Source organism: Vicugna pacos, chromosome 18 (assembly GCF_048564905.1).
Source record: "Vicugna pacos chromosome 18, VicPac4, whole genome shotgun sequence".
Lineage (NCBI taxonomy): Eukaryota > Metazoa > Chordata > Mammalia > Artiodactyla > Camelidae > Vicugna > Vicugna pacos.
In genome coordinates, this window is record NC_133004.1 from 24,373,574 (window position 1) to 24,395,353 (window position 21,780).

At 43.6% G+C, this 21,780-nt stretch overlaps 1 protein-coding gene across 2 annotated transcripts in view; it reads right to left on the reverse strand.

Moving 5' to 3' along the window:
* Window positions 1–15,279, reverse strand: part of MYH11 (myosin heavy chain 11) — a 106,191-nt gene extending 90,912 nt beyond the window's left edge. Inside the window, exons 1-2 of one of the 2 annotated variants that reach the window (XM_006212088.4) lie at window positions 15,124–15,278; window positions 1,236–1,597 (exon numbers count right to left, since the gene is read on the reverse strand). In XM_006212088.4, coding sequence (XP_006212150.1) covers window positions 1,236–1,580 — 345 coding nt within the window. In that variant the 5' untranslated portion in view covers window positions 1,581–1,597; window positions 15,124–15,278. Of the gene's footprint in view, window positions 1–1,235; window positions 1,598–15,123 lie in introns of both variants that reach the window. The other variant, XM_015245943.3, reaches the window with a different exon arrangement.
* Between the last annotated feature and the right edge of the window lie 6,501 nt (window positions 15,280–21,780).

Genomic DNA, 21,780 nt, shown 5'->3' on the forward strand with positions numbered 1-21,780 from the left:
CAAAACATGGCAGGACTAGAAGGGCCTAAAGATGGAGGTGACTGTTGCCACAGGTTTGCAAAGGAGCCAAGAACATCCGTCTGGTAATAACACAAATGAACATAACAGCAACAAAACCAATAAAAACAACATCAAGCCTGTTGAGCTTCTACAACGTGCCAGGAAGCATGCCCAGTGCCTTCTTTGCAGAGCAGCCCACTCTGTGAGGCTGGTACCATTCTTGTGTTCATTTTACAGGAAAGGAAGTAAAATTTCAGAGAAATTAGGTAACTTGCCCAAGGGATTAACAGGCCCTCTCTGAGAGGCAAGATGGACAAAGCCTGGGGTAACTTGCCCAAGGGATTAACAGGCCCTCTCTGAGAGGCAAGATGGACAAAGCCTGGGTTGGGGGATCCTCTGCCCACCAATCTGGTTTCATGGGGCTACCATGTCCCTCTATACCTGGGGAGATGGTCCACCCCACAAGGAACCTGTACCCTGAGCTACACTTCCTCACATCGTCTAGTCCAGGCTGTCCCACAGAACTTTCTGCAACAATGGAAACGTTCTACACCCGTGCTGTCCAGTGCAGCAGCCAACTAGACACAGGAGGCTGTTGGGCACTTGACACGTGGCAGGTGCAACTGATCAATTTTCAAATATTGATTTTTAATTGATTTCTATCTAAATTTAGCCACCTGTGGCCAGTGGCTACTGTATTGGACAGTGAGGCTTTAGTCCATTCTGATCTGCACAGTCCACCCAGAGGAGTCCAGCTCCAACCTAGGAAGGGAAGGCCCCCACCAAAACTAGCTAAGATCTTCATGTCTCCTACCTACTTGGTTGCCAGGATGGGCCAGCCTTCCCAAGGGGGTTGAGAGCTCTTCTTTATTGGATGAAGAACAGGGAATTACTTCATTCAAATCTGTTGGGTGTTTACCACGTGCCTTGATGCCCTGCCCATGTGATCACATGAAATCTTTGCACCTCCCTTATGTGGGGAGGGTAATTGTTCCCATTTTGCAGATGGCAAAACTGAGGCTTCAAGTGGTGAAATCACCTGTTCAGCGTCACAGAACTGGTAGGGCAGGATGAGATGTGAACCCAGGTCAGAATGATTCCATCTCACCATGTAGCCTCCTTCAGTGAAAATTTCAGCCTCCCAACCTGCACCCTGACAACATCTCTAAACCCCTCCCTTCCTTTAGAGACACAGGAGGCCAAAACAAAGTGATCAGCTGCCCCACGATACTCACATATATGAGTCCTGAGAAGTACCTCTCCCTCAGATTGTGTAGCACGGAGGCTTCATTGAGACAAGTCAGTTCTGCCATGTCCTCCACCTTGGAGAACTTGGGGGGGTTCATCTTCTGGATGTCATCTTTGCCGACCGTGACCTTCTTGCCATTCTCCACCAGCTCCACGATCACCTCATCCCCCTTCTCCTCCTTGATGCTGGCCGCCTCAAAGCCCTGCTTCTCTGAAGGGACCCAGACCAGCCTTTTGGCAGCCCAGTCAGCCTGGGCCACTGGGTTGTTGATGAAGTTCTTGTCCACAAAGAGGAACTTCTCATCGTCACTGAGCTGGCCCTTCTGTGCCATGGTGCCTGGTTGGTCCCCTGTTGAATAAGGCGATAGGGTCAGGATTGGGCCAAAATCGAGCCCTAAAAACAGATAAAACCCTCACCTCGTCATGTCTGGGAACTCAGTCTGCAGAAACATCCCAAAAAGCACAAGGGTGTTCCCTGCAGGATGATTTATACTGTCAAAAACTGGAAACAACCCAAAGGCCCTTAGGAGAGGATCTGCATCATTGCCTACTGTCCATTGACATGCCATGAATACGTAAATCATATTTTCATACAAAGAAATGCCATCCAGGGGTTAAGATATAAGTGCATCTGCATGTGAGGAAGATATTCAAGTCTTATAAATTACTGTGAAAAGGAAAGGAGGGGCCCTCAAATGGTTAAGTTATCATATGATCTAACAATTCCATTACTAGGTATATACCCAAGAGAAATGAAAACATACCTTCACACAAAAACTTGTAGCTGAATGTTCATAAAAGCATTCTTCTTAATAGCCAAAAAGTGTAAAAAAAAGAAAAAACCCAAATGTCCATCAACAGATGAATGGATAAATAAAATGTGGCCTATCCATATAATAGAATATTATTCAGCCATTAAAAAGGAATGGCATACTGATATGTGCTGCAGCATTAATGAATCTTGAAAACACTACGTTAAGTGAAAGAATCCAGACAGAAAGGGCCACATATTCTAGGATTTCACTTCTATCAAATGTCCAGAATAGGCAAACCCACAGAGACAGGAGGTAGAGTAGTGGTTGCCAACAGCTGGGAGAGGATGAAAGGGCAGCAAAGGGGTGCAGCGTTCCTTTTGTGGGTAATGAAAATGTTCTAGAATGTATTACAGCAGTGGGTGCACAACTCTATGCTAAAAGTCATTCCACTGTACCATTTAAATGGATGAACTATATGGTATGTAAATTATATCTCAATAAAACTTTGTTAAAAAATGAAATACAGGGGAGATTGTAAAACAGGAGTTATAATAACCCATTTTTTAATTTTAAAAATATTTAGAATTCATATAAGGGGAGAGGGTATAGCTTAGAGGTAGAGTGTATGCTTAGTATATGTAAGGTCCTAGGTTCAATCCCCAGCACCTCCATTAAAATAAATAAGTAAACAAAAAAACCTAATTACCTCCCCCCCAAAACAAAAACAAAAACAATTTAAAAACAGAATCCATATAGAAAAATAACTGGAGAAATATGCACTTATCGAGTACAGTTATGAAGGGATTTTTTACTTTTTATGGGTTTTTTCCCAATCTTTTAATGTGGTAAAACATATATAACACAAAATTTACTACTTTATTCATTTTTTTAGTCTACGTTGACATTAAGTACATTCATATTGTTGTGCAACCATCACCACCACCCAGCTCCAGAACTCTTCCCATCTTGCCAAGCTGAACACCATTAAACACTAATTTCCTATTGCCTCTTCCCTCTACTTTCTGTCTCTATGAATTTCACTACTCTAGGAACCTCATATCAGTGAAATAATACAGTATTTATCCTCTTGTCACTGGTTTATTTCACTTAACGTAATGTCCTCAAGGTTTTCCCATGTCGTAGCATGAATCAGAACTTCCTTCCCTTTTTAAGGCTGAATAATACTCCACTGTATGGATATATGACATTTGGTTTATCCATTCATCCTTTGATGGACATCTGGGTTACTTCCACATTCTAGCTATTGTGAATAATGCTACCCTGAACATCGGTGTAATTTCTATTATGTTCTTATTATATTATAGTTTTATAACTTTTACTAAATTAATGATCAACAAAAATAGGTACCTTTAAAAGACCTTCAAATAGTCAATAAGAAAAAGATGCTCAGCCTCACTAGTAAAAGAAGAAATGCAAGTTAAAGCAATGAGATGTCGCTTTTCACCTATAGCTTGGCGAAGATGAAAACTACTGGTGAAATCCAGTATTGTCAAGAGTGTAGGGGCTGGGCCTTTGCATACATCACCCTTACGGGTGGAAAAGCCCTAGAATTCATGCACACACCCTGATCTGCAATTCCACACCTAGCCATGTAGCTTAAGGAGACAGACGAGTGCTAACAGATGTGTAAGAGGGTGCACTTCGGTGCTGTTTGGAACAGCCAAACCTGTAAGCAACGTGAACGGCCTTCAGTGAGTGCCTTGTTAAACTGTAGAACACTCCGGCAGCAGAATGCTAGAAGTCTACCAAAAATTTGAGCTACACTGCTATTTATGCCACACAAAGATCTTTCCCTTTCATCTTAACATATTTATTTGTGATTTACATCCTTTAAAATTCTCCCACTGTAAATGCACAATTCAATGATTTTTTTTTTGTAAATTTAGAGATTTGTACGGTCATCATGGTGATAAATTTTGGAACATGCTCATCACCTCAAAAAGGATTTCTTCATGCTGGTCCACAGTCATTCCCTGTTCCCACCCCACCCCTAACCCCCAGCAACCACTAATCTGCCATCTGTCTCTATAGATTTGCCTTTTCTTGCATGGCATATAAATGGAATCATAGGTGACTTTTGACCATGCAAAGATATTTACAATATACCTACAGGTTAAAAACAATATGTAAAAATGGAATACTAAGCAATAAAAAGGAACAAACTACACAATAAAATAGCAGATCAGTAGCTGCCAGTGGATGGGAAGGGAACTCACCATCAAGAGACACAGAGGAACATTTGAGGTGATGAAAATGTTCTATATTCTGATTATGGTGGTGATTATATGGCTGTGTACAGTTGTGAAAGATCAGTGAATTTTTGAAAAAATTGGTGAGTTTTACTGTATATAGATTATATGTCAATAAAGCTGATTAAAATATTTATAATAGAATCTTTCCTATCATTTTATATATGTGTGTATTTTTTTAAAGTCTAAAAAATGACACACTAAAATATTAAACTATGTTTTATTTGGTCAAATGTGGGACAGTTTGAACTTCAATAAGAAAAATACAAGGGTTGAAAGATGATTGTGTTTAAATCCATGAGCACATAATTTTTTTAAAATTCACAGATCATTCTTGTAAGAGGCTAGGAGACCAACACATTATTTTGAAAACTGGTAAAGAAAGAGGGGAAATGAAAACATTGACTCTGCCTTTCTACAAATTGTTTCTCAGGGTCACTGAATAATTGACAAGAAGTCTGCCTTTATATAAAATATCAAGTCATTAAAAGTCCTCTCAATGTGGGGAGCCCATTTGTGACAGATTCACCATTGTGTTGTCTAGATGTGTCCATGAGCAAGGTGCTGAGACAGCAGACTATAGGTCTGTCTGCTAGTCCATTCCAGACCCTCTGATCATGTCTGCATGATCTGCCCAGGTCACACCTGCTCTCACCCAGCTCCTCCAACCCACCCCATCTCTCCTCCCCTACCCACTGCTGCTATGCTCCAAAGAACTAAAGTGCTGGCTGAATTAGGATGCATAGCCACCAGGACGTACTGTGTGGTTGATGTCCCTACTCAGTTCACAGCTCCTCTGACTTACCCAAAATAATCCCCATGCTTGGGCCTTAAATCCCACGGAGATGTAGTAACCCCCATATCCCATCAAAGGGCCCCTGGAGCTGGTCAGCCAATTCTGACATGCAGACCTCACAAGGCAAAATTCAGAGGGTCGAGGGTCGTTACTCCCACTCTCCTCTTCCAGAGTAAAAATAACAGTAATAAGAATCAGAAACTGATTTGTTCAGAAGGGACGGTTGTTTCTCCTGGCAGACCTGATCTAGTAGCTCATTTGAAAGAAAAAAAAAAGATGGAGAAATGAGCAAATCATTCCCTAATTCTGAATAATCACTTCAGTTATTCAAAAAAGTGAACTAAAGGATTGTAGAGAACATATACCATCCCAGATTTAATGATCACATTTCCTGTTTTTTAAAATTGTTACTGAATTTCTTTTGGGACATAATGAGTCCAACAGCATCCTCCCTTCATCCCACTTTCACTGAGTTAAAAAAAAAAATACTACCTTCTGCTTAGAATTCCAGCTACTAAATGTAGAATACATGATGAAAGAAGAATGTAGCAGTTTTGCAACTCTGAATAAAATAATGAGTCTTGGCAATGACTATCAGTACTGCTGAAACAGCAGACCAGTGGTCCTCAAACTTCCTGGTGCCTCAGCTTCTCCTGGGGGCTGTGAAATCACAGATGGCTGAGCTCACCCCAGAGCTTCTGAGTCAGTAGGTCTGGGATGAGCCTAAGGATCTGCAGTTCTAACAAGTTCCCAGGGGATGCTGAGGATGCTGGTCTGGGGTCCACACTCAGTGAGTGGATGGATCGGCTGACACACCCACTAATTAACCTTAACATTGCAAAAGAAAGTGAATCTGATATTATGTGCCTAGATGGATGCCTTAGAAGTGCCACCACCACTGATAAAATATTCTTACAAAAAGGGAAAGGGGGTGGAGGTCGGGGCCAAAGTGGATGCAATCTCTGCGTCTATAGGAAGGGAACCTATAGATCAGAAGGGACTTGAGATGCATAAGAGAAATGGGAGATGGGTGGAGGGAAAATGATTGGCCTCAAGTGATGATAATTATCAAAGATGAATGATAGGTACCCAGGGGTGCATCATACTGTTCTCTGTATTTTTGCGTATGTTTGAAAATTTCCATAATGAAATAGTTCTAATAAACACAGTAAAAGACAAAAGTAGAGGCAAGGAAAGAACCCTCCTTCCCCCACCCACCAACACGCACATCCACACACAGAGCAAGTCAGAAATAAAGGTGTATTTTGCAGTTTCAAAAAGCCACCCTTTACCTGGAAAGCTTTGAGCAATTGTAATTGTCAGAAAAATAAAACTTTACCTGCCAAACCCTCCAAAAAGAAAAATTGATGAGCTAACCAGGGAAATGTGGACACCAATGCAATGTGTTTTATATTAGGGAATTTGTTAAATTCTCTGGTGTGAAAATAGTACTGTGATTTCGTCTATTTAGAGTCTTTTCCTTTTGGAGGTATTGCGAAGTACTTAAAAGATGACATAATAAACCTGAGGTTTATCTCAGAATAATCAGGGCAGGGAGACAATGTGGGGCTGGGGCGGGGGAGTAGGGAGGGTGTAGGGTCGGGGAGACAAGACTGGCGCAGGTGTGGTTAATTGCTGAGGTTGGGGTACCTGAGGGGGGTTAAACTGTTCTGTCTACTTTTGCATGTTTGACATTTTCCTTAAAAGGAAATATATTCCTATATAAAATTTATAAAATGATCTCCTACTTGTAAGCAATGTCAATATCACGCCATCTCCCATTCGGTGGTAAGTCATACGCAGCGTGAAGCTTGCTGAATAATGATAGGTAACACTCGTGGCCCCCTCACAGGCCTGGGGCTAACCCCTTCACGTCGGGGATCACGTGACACCACCACAGCCTTAGGAGTTGGGTTTGACAGTCAGCTCCACCTTACAGATATGGAAACTGAAGTTCAGAGAGGTGAAGGAACCTGCCTGAGGTCACACAGCTAAAAAGTGGCAGAGCTGGCATCCCAATCCAGGTCTGATTCAAAGCCTGTGCTCTTCTGCCTCCCACATAAGCTGGATGGGCTTATCAGAAACTCGGTAGAGTATCTGCAATCAATGATCTAGCCCTTTACGGTACCAAGCATAGTGACTGGCACATAATAAACATTCAAAATGGGACCCAAATCAGATTAAGTGAACTACAACTCCACATCATGACAAGAACAAATCTCACAAACACACTCGTGTGAAAGAAGGCAGACACAAGAGGAACATATCGCGGATTCTGTTTATGGGTAGACCTGGGAGACACTGGGGGCTGGGATCCAGACCATCGCAATAGTGATTTCCCAATGCATATAAAAGTTATATTTACACTATATGAAGTGAGCAATAGCATTATGTCTGAAAAACAGGTACACACTTTGATTGCTAAAAAATGCTAGCCATCATCTGAGCCTTCAGTGAGTCATAGCAGCAACATCAAAGATCAATCACCTGTTATGGTGATTTGTTATAATAGTATAATCAAAAGAGCTTTAAATATTGCAAGAATTACCAAAATGTGTCACAGAGACATGAAGCGAGCAAATGTTGTTGGGGAAATGGCATCAAAAGACAGTCAAGGTTTGCTACAAACCTTCAAGTTATAAAACAAAAACAAAAACAAAACACAGGATCCGTGGAGCACAGTAAAACAAGGTATGCCTATGTGTGAGGCTCAAAACCAGGTGAACATGAGCTGTGGTGATACATGTCATATGTTGCAATGGAATGGTAGGGCACGGGGGGGACTTGCGGGGCTAATGTTTCTTAGTCTGAGTGCCAGTGACATGAGTGTGCTCATTTTGTGGAAATTCATCACGCTGCCTACCTCCAGGGATGTGTATTTTTCTGATACAAAGTACATTTCAATGAAAAATTTCGGTTTCTTTTCTGTTTTCTTTTTATCTTTAATGATGGTAGAATACAAATCATAAAATTTACCACCTTAACCACTTGATTGTGCAGTTCAGTAGTATTAAATACAAATAATGAAAAGTTTTTAAATGGTAGCCAATTATACTCAAGAGGGTTGGGAAAAGTGTTTTGTTTCGAGCTGCTTGACAACCAAGTGGGCTCTTCCTACTTACAATGTTGTGAGTCACCCTTAAAGACAGAAAAAGAGCAAAAGGCACAACAGTAAAAAAAAAAAAAAAAAAAAAAAAGACACAAGAATCCCCACTTCCAGGATTCCTGTCTAATCTAGGGCTGAAAAATACAAACAAGACCAAGCACAAAGATTTGGTCTCTGTCCAAAAAAGGGAGAGAGAGGCTGGTCGGCTTCCAGTGGCTTTGAGATCTATGACAGTCACGATGTGTGAAATCTGCTTTGGTCAAAAAAAAAAAAAAAAAAAAAAAGGAGGAGGGAAAAAGAAGGAGAACTTGGCTTCACTCCAAATGCCATTTCCCAGAATGTGCTCCTTGGAACCCCAATCCCTCGAAATATTCAGGGTGGGAGTGGGGCAGGACTCATGGAGATTGAGATGCTTCAAAAATCGATGCTGCAGTCAACTCCATTTGAAAAGTGCTACACATTCCCTCCCCACCATCGAGAGGGAGAGCTCTCAAGAGGATATTCAAGGTCCTGACATCTGAAAGCTATTGAACCCCTTTGAACCCATGGCTTTTCAAAACATTTAGACACAGACCTCTTTCTCACCAAACACTGATTAAACCCTGGAGATTTGCCTTTGAGAAAATGCAGTGAGCCTCACAAACCAATATTACTAATATCAATAATCATAATCTGCTCAATCTTATCGAGTGCCAGCTATTATCTCATTCAATCCCCTCAAAAACGCTATGAGAAGCACTTTTACCTCTGGTTTACAGATGGGGAAACTGAAGTACAGAGAGGTTAAGTAACTTGCCCATTGTAGCACAGCTAGTTATGGTGGAATCTGCATAAAGATTATTTTCAAAGTGATCTTTTCTCCTTTGTCCACCTTCTTTGAAATAGGGAGAGAACGGAAAGAAATTCACAGGACTCATCCTGGATCAGTCTTTGGCAACTTGAAGGCTCCAGGTAATTTGGTTGTATTGCTATATGGACTTGCCTGGGCATGCACACAGAGTCTTGAGTTTTCAAAATTTGAGGTAGTGGACAACCAGGCAAAAAGTGTCAGGTCAGGCATTAGGTGAGGCACAGTGAGAAAGGAAAAGCAGTTTGCAAGATTGCAGCAGTGAGCAGAGAGCAGTCCCAGAGATGGAATTCTCTATGTACCAAATGGAAGGAAAACTTGGCCTGCAGCTTCCTGCTATGGTCCTTAATTTAGAGCTGCATTTCTCGACCTCGGAACTATTGACATTTGGGGCTGGCGAGATGGTGGGGTGGGGGAGTGCAGAGAGCAAGGGGCTGTCCCTGTCCTGTGCATTGCAGGACAATTAGCAGCACTTCTGGTCTCTACCCAAAAGAGGCTAGTAGCATATCCTCCCCGCAAGACATGACAACCAAAAATGCCTCCAGATACTGCCAGATGTCCCCTGGAGGGCAAAATTGTCCCCAACCTGTCCTAACCTGGAATGCCAACTGTAGAAGGTCCCATGGGTGGAGTGTGGGCACATCAGAGCAGACCAGAGACAGATGCCCAGATGCCAGACATCAAGGAGACTCCCCAAACATCTGGTTTCTACCTCTCAAGCCCTCCCCCTCCACCAGCCCCGCGGCCGATGCCCTGCACCAGCTCTGAGAGCTGAAAGGACACCTTCAGAGTCATTACACAGGACTGATGGATACTAAGTGCAGTTCATGATCAACGGCTGCTCTCAAATGTTTTGATGAAAGCAAAGGACTCTGCCACTGTTATCATTAGCGATCTGACCCAGCCCAGTGTGTCAGCCCTGCACACATGCTGGCTTCCTCACCAACAACACACGGCTTCATTCTTTGAGTACAAACAATCTATTCATTAAAAGGGTCAAAAGTCCCAGTTCTGCTCCAAACTTGCTGGGTCACTCTGGGCAAATCACTCTCCCTCTCTGGGCCTTGCATTTTTTTTCACTGGGGGGAAAAAATATAGAGGGCTGGCTAGTTGTAACTTGTTATGGCATCTGTGATTCCGGATCAAAGGGTTGAAGTTGGACCAATTGAGAATGTTGAGCTATTTTAGCTTGTTTTAGCATCGGTTTTATTTTCCCCAGAGGAACTCAGTGGTAAAAGATCTTGCCCCTTCTGCTTCTGTATTAATGAAAAAGGAATACCCCAGAGCCCAGTTTAGGATTTGCACATCATCAGACCTGGCCAACAGCTCCCCTCAGTATTTTCCTGCCAAGCCACCAGCTCAAGATTTTAGACCAGAGACACCAAGCCAACTGTCTCCAGGGTCAGGTGAGCAATGTAGAGTGAGCCCTACATTGCTACGTACGGAGGTGGCTGGGCAGAGCCCTCTCGTCCTGCTCAGAGAGGGCGGCGCCTTCCAAAGTCCCCCTGGGGTCACCGAGTGAGAATGTGGACCCTGCATTGCCAGATTGCCAACAGACTCAGAAGTCTGTGTTTAGGTACAAAACACCTGCTCCTAAAGTTAAACCACCGCTCATTTCAAATGCCATGCAGGCAGAATGAAAACCTTCTGGGCCTGACCTTGAACACAAGCCACCAGCTGGCAGGACCTCTGCAGTGGAGAAACTTGTTCAAGACCTGGCCCACGTGTGGGAGGAGCCAATGTGGACAGGGAAGCAGAGGGTGGGGACTGGGCTCCCCAGATGCACCAATTCTCCAGGCCCCAAAGTGTCCCCATGAGGCAGTCAGGACTCTAAATCTGTTATTAATAATAGACACTGTAATCACTGGGCTCTTCCTATTCATGAGGTATTGGGCCAGGCAATTTATCATATACACCATCTCACTGTTTCTCCTAGTGTTTGGTGAGGTGGGCATTATTTATTATTCCTATAAGACTGTGGAGATCCTGGAAAGTAAATGAAGGTAAAGGTCATCACTTGGAAACATTGGAGCCAAGATTTGAACCCAGATCTGTCTGACACCTGATCTACTCTGAGCAGAAAGTCTCTTCCTTGTTTAGACTTCCTGGTGTGGGCTACCCCACTTCCCGCTCCCCCACAAACTGAACCCCTTTATGATATCTGCCTAACTCATTTGAATACTAACTTTTTAAAGTAATTCCCAAAGAAAGTTCTTTTAACTAGTAAAGCTAAATTATTGTTTCCTCCCTACCAAGAGAACTTGGTTAGCAAGAGGAAGGGCAGCTCCCATGGAGGATGCATTGAGGATGGAGAGAGAAATGGCCATTTCTGGCCCTAAAACCCCCATTGCATTTTGTATCTTACAACTCTGGCTTAGCACAGCTTAAGATAAACGCAGTCTCCTATGTGACCATTAGCAGTTTAAATGTACAACGCCTTTAGAGGAGTATGTAGCAATATCTACCCATTTTTAACGTGCATGCTCTTCAACTTAGCAATTGCATTGCTGGGAATTTATCCTACAGATAAACTCATATATAATTAGACATAAATAGATACACAAAGATCTTCCCTGAAGCCCTGTTTATAATAAATGATGGAGTGAAGCTGGTATGTTTCAATAAGATGCTATACTTCCATATAATAGAGTGTTATGCAGATGATAAGAAGGAAAACAGCAAAATGTGCTGATACAGGAAGATGCTGAAGAAATGTGAATAAGTGGGAAAAACACCTAATTTACAGAATGCCAGTATTTGTGTAAAAAAGAGATTTGACATAGAAAAGTTTTGGAAAGATGCACAAGAATACATTAACCATGATTTTATCTAGAGATGAGGAGGAGTGGAGAGGCAGGGGAGGAGGAAGAGGGTCAGGTACTTAACCTGGAGCCTGGGGAATAGCTGTAACGACCCTCAGTGGTCTCAGACACACTGCTCCTGAGATTCTGAATCATTTGCTGCGGGCTTCATCAGTGGAGGTGAGGAAGTTGAAGTGTGCATAAGGGAGCAGGAGGTGAGCCCTGTGGCCCTTTCTTAGGGACTTTGATGAGGGCTGTTCCTCCTGAGCCCCTGATTCAAGTCAAAGATGCCCAATGTCCCACTTTAGGAACAATGGGCAGTGCTAGCTTCTTCCTCCATCACCTGATCCCTTTCAAAAGTTCCTTCAAATTCCCCCTTGGCCTTCTCCAAACTCAGCTCTTCCCCTACGGCGAGGCTGTGGTTAAATGTGTTTAAAGGTCAGGGGTGGAAGGAAGAGACCCCAGGGAGTAAAGAGGCCATCCTGGAAATGAAACAGGCTCCTCCCACTCCCGTGTGAACTCTTAAAGGATGTCTTCGAGACCCTAAATGAATCACAAATGGGCCGAGATACCTGGAAGCTGTCCTGTTCCTGACACAGGGGAGGAAACGAGGCTACGTTAGAGTGGAAGAAGATTCTAATTACCACCTTTATTTACCCAAATAGGAACTGAGTTTATGAAAGGAGAGTACACAAAAAGAAAATTAAGGGCAAGTTTCTCTTTTATGGAAAGTCTACGCCAAGTTCCTGGTTCTGCCAAGTATGAGCTGGGCTACCCTGAGCAAGATCCTTAAGGTCTCTGATCATCTATGTTATAAATAACCACCCACTGAAGTTCCCCAGGGGCAGGCACTGTGCTAAACCCTTCAGTGGCATGGTCACACTGAATCCTCCCACCAGGGCAATCCCTAAGGCTCTGCAGTTAGAAAGAGCTAGGTTGGTAGAATTCTTTCTTCCTCATTGGCTAGTCGAGCTAACTTGAGCAAGTTATTCTGACTCCACATTTGTAAAACAGGGCTGATAATAACAGTATCTGCTCCAAAGTATTGTTGTGAAGACTTAGTAACATGATGCCCATAAGGGATTCAGCCTGTTGTCCAGCAAAAGCACTCGACTAACGTTAGCTAGTCTCATTAGCCCCATTTTACAAATGGGAAAACTGAGGTTTGGGAAAACCAACATGGATGATTTCTAAATTTGCCTGTGACATGCTAGGATTCTGGTGGATTTAAAATTGGATGTGGTTTTCCAGAAAAATCTAATGTGTATTGGATTTTAGCATCACATCCACCTGCTTGGACTCAATGCACTGAGGAAAGGAGAAGACAACTTTCCCCAAAATAAGACTTCCAAACAAGAGGGAGCAGGCGAAGGTAATCTCCCTTTCCTCGCAAATATCTTCTCCTCTGGACTTCCCTCCTTGTTTCCAAATGGGGAGGACACGGGCAGAGAAATCCCCAGAGACAGGACCAACAAAGCTGTAACACAAGGTTAATTTGTGAGGGGGCCAGGGATGGCCTCATGGAAAACGCTACCATAAATGGGCATGTTTGCCTCAATCTCAGCCCTCGCACAGAAAAGTCATGATAACAAATCCATAACAAATACCTTGTACGGAATAACACGTCTCTTTCAGACATGATAATAAAATACATGGTGTTTACAAGCCTCAGGAGCTTCTCAAGGAAGGCCAGGTTAGTTCACATTTTGGACTCCCCAGACGGCAGCCCACCTAAGACCATTGAGCCAACTAGATTACCACGCCACCAGGGGACAAGCAGTGCATTTTATTTTAAATTTGCAAAAGGTCAGTTTATGTTTTCTTCAAAGAGAAGATGATAAACACTTGCCTGACTGGACACATCTGATCCCACCAGAAACCTGATTCCAACAGAGCTTTTGTTCATCATAAAGAAAAAAGACGGTGGGATCAAGGGTATAGAACTGTCATCAGGAATGGGTTCCACCACCTGCTAGCTGTGTGACATAGGGTAAATTACTTACCCTCTCTGTGTTTCAGCTGCCTTTTATACTAAACAGGCATCATAACGCCTTCCTTAAAATGTGATGATTAAATGAGATCAATTAAGTCAAACACTGCTACCGTGCTTGGCACAGAAATGCTCCATCAATGGTAGCTTATCTCAATGAGAAAGCACCAAAGAAAGACTGCATTTCCTTCCATGGACCTTCAATATCCTATTTCACACACTGCCATCGAATGACTTCCAGCTCAGCGTCTTCAAGCTTCCTCTCTGTATAAAAAGGCCAGTTTGCAATTTAATCTAACATTAATCTTAATGCTGTCTTAAATGCTTCCTTTCTTGGGGTTTCTAAATATTTACTCTTACCTCTTGATAAGTATGGCTTTGAACAGTGTCTTTGCTCAAGCAGACAAACCCCCACCAGCTAGCTCTCTGTGCAAAGAGAACTTAAAACAGGCAGCAGCCACTTTCTCTCACTTTGCCCACTTTGTGGGACGCAAGAGTAACACGTGCATTGGATGCTCTGCAGGAAATCCCCAGCCCCATCTTATCTAACATACCCACAGGCTTTAGTAAGCAAACGCAGACCTCGGTATCTGAGTATTTGAAGCCCCTGGGGTCAACCTGGATGAGATTTTTTTTAAATTTGGAGGGAGGTGCGTCTGGAAGAAAATCAGGCTGTAATAAATGAACTGGATCATAATCAGCCTTATCACTCCAGGGTTATCAACAGCGCATCCTCTAGACTGATGAAAAACACTCCCCTTTCTGCCCATGTGTTTTTAACTGATTTAATGCATTAACAGAACTAAGCAACGCTTGCAACTCCACTCGGAGTCATACTTTGCCTACTTTGGGTGATATGAAATGACTTTTCAGTGAAGCTCAGCTGCACTCTTTTTGTGCCCTGAGTAAAAGTTAGAAGCCTGACTGCGGAAGCTGGACAGCTGAGATTTCAAAGGGAGCCAATCTCCCAGGTTTGTCTCATAAAAAGGATCAGCTGGGACTCATATACACATACAGTATGGTTTTTCTGGAGATTCTAGGGTAACTGGAGTTGGGCTCAGGCCTTATCTTTAATAAGTACCCCCAAGGTGGTACTTATCATTGGCTACCTTAGGAGATACTAGTTTGGGGAAAATCTAGGATGACTGGACAAAGAGAAATGAAAATTGTGAATCCCTAGCCCCTCCCCATAGTCCTTAAGAGGATGACGACAGATGTGTGTCACTGCTCCCCAGCTCCTGTAGGTTGCCCTGTAGGACCCTTAAACCCTCTACTCAATTCCCCTTCCCCAACCAGGACCACATACTTACAGATCTCCAACTGGGGGCAGAGCAGAGAAGAAACTGGACAGAGAACTCAGATCTGGCACACCTCCCAGGCTGGGGCGTCCAAATCTCCCCGCTCGCCTCGGAGGCCTCTCTTTATAGACCCACAGCTGCCCGCGGGTGGGAAAGGGGAGGCGGCTGAGGCGGGAGGAGTAGGCATGAGCCCCGCGCTGCTCCCTCCACAGCGCCCCCTGCAGGGTCGGAGAAGCGCAGCTTTGGTCCAGGGCTTGGGCGCACCTGCGGCGGCGCCCGGCGAGGGGCGCACCCGAAGAGGGGCGCGAGGGGCCGCAAGGTTCCTGGGAAGGGTGCAGTCGGCAGAGACGTTCGGGGTCGGTGTCTAACCCCGGCTGCGGGGCAGTCATCGAGACTCTGGGTCCCTCGAGAAAGGGGTCAAGCGGCTAGCGTCTATAGCGGATGCGTGAGAATTTCTTCCTTGAGTCAGTTACAGCCGCACGGGCTTTAACCGCTTCCGCCGCAAGGGAGGAACTGGGGTGGGGGTCAGAGTTGACCAAACCTCCTCTCCCCGCTCCCCATTTTATTCACCGCCCTCCCCCACTGCCTGGAAAGGGGCCGGCCGTGCTGCGTAAAGGGTAGGGAAAGGGGATTTTTTGAACTTTGCAAAGTACAAGGCAGGAGCCCTCGACTGCTGGGAATCGTGCGGGAAGGGGAAGTTTTTACTTTTCCCAAGTTGGCGTCCCCACTCCACCCACAAGCAAAAAAAAAAAAAAAAAAAAAAAAAAAAAAAAAGGCCCAATTGTTGTGACTTCAGTCCCTGGGGCGCGCCATTAGCTGGCTGCGGGACCTCAGGCAAGTCATTTCCCTTCTCTGAGCCTCAGTGTCCGAAGCTAAAAAGTGTGTTTTTGTGTGAGTGATAATTATGTAATTTGCAAGGTGCATGTCACATGCAAAGAGAATGTGAGTGCCACCCAGGTCTTGAAAGTTCCCTTCACCTGCTCCTCCCCACCCCCAAGAAATTCTTGCACATGAAAAAACTGCTTCTAAGTTTCCACCCTGTCTCTTTCCCTCTTAGTACCACTCCCTTACCCCTGGGTCCCTCCCTATGGGCCTTACGTGTGTCTGACATAGTGTCTCTCCATCACCACTTCTGTCTTGTTCTGCCTTTTTTCTACCACTCTGTATGTCTCTGACATTCGGAACAACGCTGTCTCTTACTGTCTCTATATCTCTCTGTCTCTGGTCCCTGTGTCTCTGGCTCCAGATCTCCCTCCCTCTCTAGCTCTCTCCCCGGCCTCTCTCCTCTCTGTCACTCTCACGCATACAGGCCATAAAAGGAAGCCGCAGCGGTGGGCTGGCCCTGGGCCAGGCCGGGGACCCGCGAGCAGCCGGGGCGCCCCGCTCCCCTCCTGGACCAACTCCGAGGTTCCCGGTCCGGTCCTCCCTCCCCAGGCGCGGCGGGTGGGCGGGGGGCGCTGGGCGGGAGACAACCCAAAAAGGACAGGCGCGGGCTCCTTCCTGCAGGAATTCCCAGCGCCGCATACCAGCCTGGGGCTGCCCGCTCCCCCTGACTAAATATGGTGCCGAGCGGCCTCCCGGAGCCCCGCGGGGGTTGGGGGGGCGGCATCCAAAGCCAGCGGGGTGGGAAGGGGACCCCTTTTGCTGGCGGCAGAGCCAGAAGGGGGCAGCTCTCCCCAGTCCCACGTGGGTCCTAGCTGCTTCCAGCCAGAGGTTTGCGGAGAGGGTTAAAGGAATTGGAAGACCCTTACCAGGCTCATTTGTCCAAATCTTTCCCAACGAACCCTCCCCTGGCCACCAGTTAGCGTGAAGGTAGGGCCTTTACTAATACCCCCATTTTGCAGGTGAGAAAACTGAGGTCCGGGAGGAGTGAAGAGGTTTGCCCCAGCCCTCATTGGGTCTACAGCCCACCCTTGCCATGATTCACTTCCAGAGATGTTGAAGGGAAATGCCCAGAAGTAGCCTTGAGGTAAGATAAATAACTTTGAATCTGTCAGTGCTGTTTTCTAGCTGTTTGACTATGAGCAAGTAACTGTCTGTGTCTCAGTCTCCCTACCTGTAAAATGGGGAGAACATCATTCACCTCACTTCCCAGCTGTTTGGAAACAGTCCTCAAGATGACCCATGTAAAAGGAATACAGCACACTGTTTCATGTCAGCTGCTATTATTCTCAACAAACATGGCGCCTAACAGAGTTGCACCAGGCCTTGGGGACATATGGTAAGAGACTGTCCTGCCCAGTGTTGGCTGCAGGCTGCTGGTCCCCTCTGCAGAGTTCTGTATGTCAGACCCTCTCGGTCCCCTCCTCATCTCTCCAACATCTCACCGGGTTTTCACTCCTGAAAACAACCAGGCCCAGCTCCCTACCTCTCAGTCGGCCTAAGTCAGAGAGTCAAGAACAGCCAGCATTCGGCAGGCTGGGACGTCAGGGGTAAAGTTCTTCCGAAAGTGATGAATGGGCTGCTTCCCCACATGCCTTTTCATGTCTACACTGTAAAAGGAGTGGAAACTGTCCCTGCATTAGTACAGAGCTGATGTGGAGCAGAGGAGAGGAAGGGGGAAAAACTGAAGTTGATCATCACCTTCCCATCCTGGAAAGATAATCCAGAGCCGGCTGTCAGTGTTGAACTTGCTGGCCTCAGAGTAAAAACTGGCATTTTTCCAGAGGCATTGACACTGACATTCCAGAGGGTTGCATTTGGTTCTTTAAAGAACTTGGTAACTTTTAAAAGAGAGTAATTCTAACAAATGAAGGCTTTATAACAGACAGTGCATTCATTATCTCACCTAATCCTTATAACAACCCTATGAGGTAGGAACTTAAAACTTTTTTTTTTTCCTATTTTGCTGTGGAGAAACCAGGTTTGGTGAGTGAGATAACTAGCCAAGTTAGCCCAGCTAGTTAATGGTGGAGCAGGAACTCCAACCCCACCTGTGTGATGGAGACCATGGTAACTAAATGAGAAGTCCGAAGTTTTGAACTCATCATCTGCTAAGCACCAGCCAGGCAGCCATGGGATTGTCATGAACCTCTCTGAGCCTGTTTTCTCAAAGAAAAGCACAGATGGTCAGAATCTTTGCCTCAACATGGGAAGGCCTTATCTAAAGTGCTTCATACCTTCCTGGCACACTCTAGAAGTACTCAGGGACAGTATGTGCACATAACAGTCATTCAATAAATATCTGTCCAATGCAGAAAGTCAAGATGTTTGAATCTTCAAAGGTGCATTGTTACAATAATTAAATCAGATGTCTCCATTTTATTTCTCATGGCTCAAAGTCAGTTAAAGAGGGGAAAAGAAAGTTACTATAAAAAAAACGGTACTATGACTAAGGGCCATCGAGTAAGTTTCCTTGGCATGTCTTCTGGGAGGTGCTGTATAATGGGAGTTTCCATGAACTCATGGAACAAGATGGCAGCAGGGAAATTTCTCTCAGTCTTTTTTTTTTTAATCAAATAGCTTTGATTTTAGCTACTAGATTCAAAAAGCTGCAAAGCATGCCTCCCTGCAGTTTTTAATAACATCAAAGATTGGGTGGGTCCAAATACGGCTCCTCATACGTGGGTTACAATTATTTAAAAGTGCATCAGCACTCAGGTCATCCAGCTCAACATCTGCCCAGGACTCTGCCTCCTTGTGAGTAAAGGGCCCTCTCTCCTGACCACAAACACGGTTCAGCTCCACCTCTCTTGTGCAAAAGCACTCTTCTTTCACTCATCATGGCTTCCATGCCCTTCCAAGTACAAGACCGAATTGCACAGTAACCTGCAATGCTCTTTTCTTTATCACCAGTTTCCAGCTCTGGTGTCTTGGTAACTCCGGATCTTCTACCTTTATCAGGAAGGGTCCTAAAATTCTCAATAAAAGTACTTCTGCAGTTTCTAATAAAAGTTAACATATTCTTACAATATGACCCAGCAACTCATGATCCTTGGGATGTACTGAAATGAGCTGAAAACCCACGGCCATACTAAAACCTGCAGGCAGGTGTTTATTTAGAGCAGCTTTAATCACTGATTGCCAAGACTTGGAAGCAATCAAGACATCCTTCTAAGGAGGTGAAAGGATAGATACACTGTGGTACATTCAGAAGATGAAATACTATTTAGTGCTAAAAAGAAATGGGCTATCAAGCCATGAAAAGACATGCAGAAAACTTAAAATGCGTATTACTAAGTGAAAGAAACCCATATGAAAAGGCCATAGACCGTATGAGTCCAAGTATATGACATTCTGGAAAAGGCTAGACTATGGAGACAGTAAAAAGATCAGAAGTCAGAAGAGAAGGAGGGATGAACAGATGGAACACAAAGGATTTTTTAGGACAGTGAAATGACTGTGTGACACTGTAATGGTGGATAAATGTCACTATACATTTGTTCAAACTCACAAAATGTACACCACCAAGAGTGAACCCTAATGTAAACTATGGACTTTGAGTAATAATGATGTGTCAATGTAGGTTCATCCACTGTAACTAATGTACCTCTCTGGGGAGGCATGCTGATAATGGGGGAGCCTGTGACTGTGTGGTGGCAGGGGGTACGTGGGAACTCTGTACTTCACACTTAATTTTGCTGTGAACCTAAAACTGCTTTAAAAAATAAAGTCTTGGGGGGATGGTATAGCTCAGTGGTAGATCATATGCTTAACATGCACAAGGTCCTAGGTTCAATCCTCAGTATTTCCATCAAATAACTAAATAAACAAACCTAATTACCTCCCCCACCAATAAATAAATAAATAAAATTTTAAATGTTAAAAAAAGTATTTTTAAAAGGTAATTTTACCACACTTTCATTTTTAAAAACTTTATGAAGATTACACAATCCTTGCAGAACATTCATTACAAAAATGAAATGCCAAGTAGCTGGGAAGCATTGTCCTAAATGCCTTTAAAGGCATATTCTCACAAACGTTAAGTCCTTCATGTACACTTGGCTTTAGGTTAGAAGAACACATCAAATTTTACATAATCATACAGGCATGCGAGTCATACACAAATATGTTCTTGCACATAATTATAAAGCTATTAGTTTATTCTAAGCAAACATATATGCTAAGCTTAAATTTATCATCTTCAAAAGCCACCTCTGCTCCTGTTATAAATTTTTATATTGCCAAAGTTTTAAATGTCTACGTTTCCTATATCTCTTTCCAGGTCTAATTTCCATCCTATTTTTGTATAAATCCAAGTTTTCTCCTAAAACTTCTCCTGCATTTTGGAGGATCACTTCTCCCAACAACCCCATGAAAACCACCAGCAGTGATGTACTAGTTTAGTTTATGAGAATAGTTTGATGGATTCTCTGTATTTATATTTGTCTTTCCTTCCTTAAGTGTTTCAGCTCATGCAACTATTTATTAAACTACTAGAATATAAATTGACACTGTTCAAAAATCCTGTGTTTAGAAATTTCTAGAGCAGATTTTCTCAACTTTTTAAGAACCCAAGTCCTCCTTTGTGGATAATCATAAAAATATTATAGTGAGTACTTTGAAATTAGGTGGTTTTCATTTTTCCAAATATAAAAATGTAAGACTGAATATGCTTTTTCAAACCATATGTGGCCCTACATGCTATGATAGGGTCCTCTCAGCGAATAACACCATTGCCCCCTACCACTGCCGCCCTGTGAAGAGTAACTGTCCCAAGGTGAATGGCTAACGCCAAGCACACGTCCATCAGGAAAAGTTCCCCTCCCTCAGCCTCACTCTACACCCTCCAACGACCAGGCTGCTGGAGATCCCAACAGAAGGCCTAGAGAACATTCTTCTGGTCCCAGGGTACACCTCTTAATGACAGAACAGTCTCAGGAACATCCTTTGCACAAAGGTGAGTTGCTTTTTTCTTTTATTTTTATTAAATGATACACTGAAAGTATAAAAGTTGCCTAGGTACAAAAAAGTTACAGAATAATGTGTACAAAAGCACTATGGACTACATGTGACAATTCTATTTAGCTTCTATTTTGATGATTTTATATCAGTATCCAAAATGATAAACTCCATCATTTTTTTTCTTCATCTAGCCCTGCATTATTGCAATTCCTGAGGTCAAACTTAAGTGTCCACTGCCAACATCCTTGAATGTAAACCAAATCCTCTGAGAAGAATTCAGATATTTATATTTCCACATATATCACAATGTAATTCATAATTGTAATCAGATACTATAGATTTCATTTAAAAAATGGAAATGAGCCCTTATAATAATACTTCTACATCTATATATGTAATTTTTAGCCCAGAAATAGGGCCTCTCAAAATCCTTTGACTTGTAAAGTTTGGTTTAAGATTTCTTTAATAATTTTCTGCATTTAGATAAAAATTCTTGGTTGATCTGTAAGGACTGAACCCTGACTAGCACCAAAAAATAAAATCAAAAGTTTAAATAATTTCCAAGAGCAGCACGGAAGGAATACCCTGGAAAGAATGCCAATTCTGCCAACTACAGCCCTTACCACTTTCCCCGTGGAAAACATTTAAGCTAAACGTTGTCAGCGTACAGGCGCCCATGCCGTTTTGGTCTGAACATACCTTATGACTTTTGCCAAGCACGCTCTGTCTACTATAATAGTTTGTTGTTTTCCGTGAAATCAGCTTGAAGACTCCATATTATAAAAATGTCAATAAATATCAAGGTAGCATTTCAGAGGTAGTACT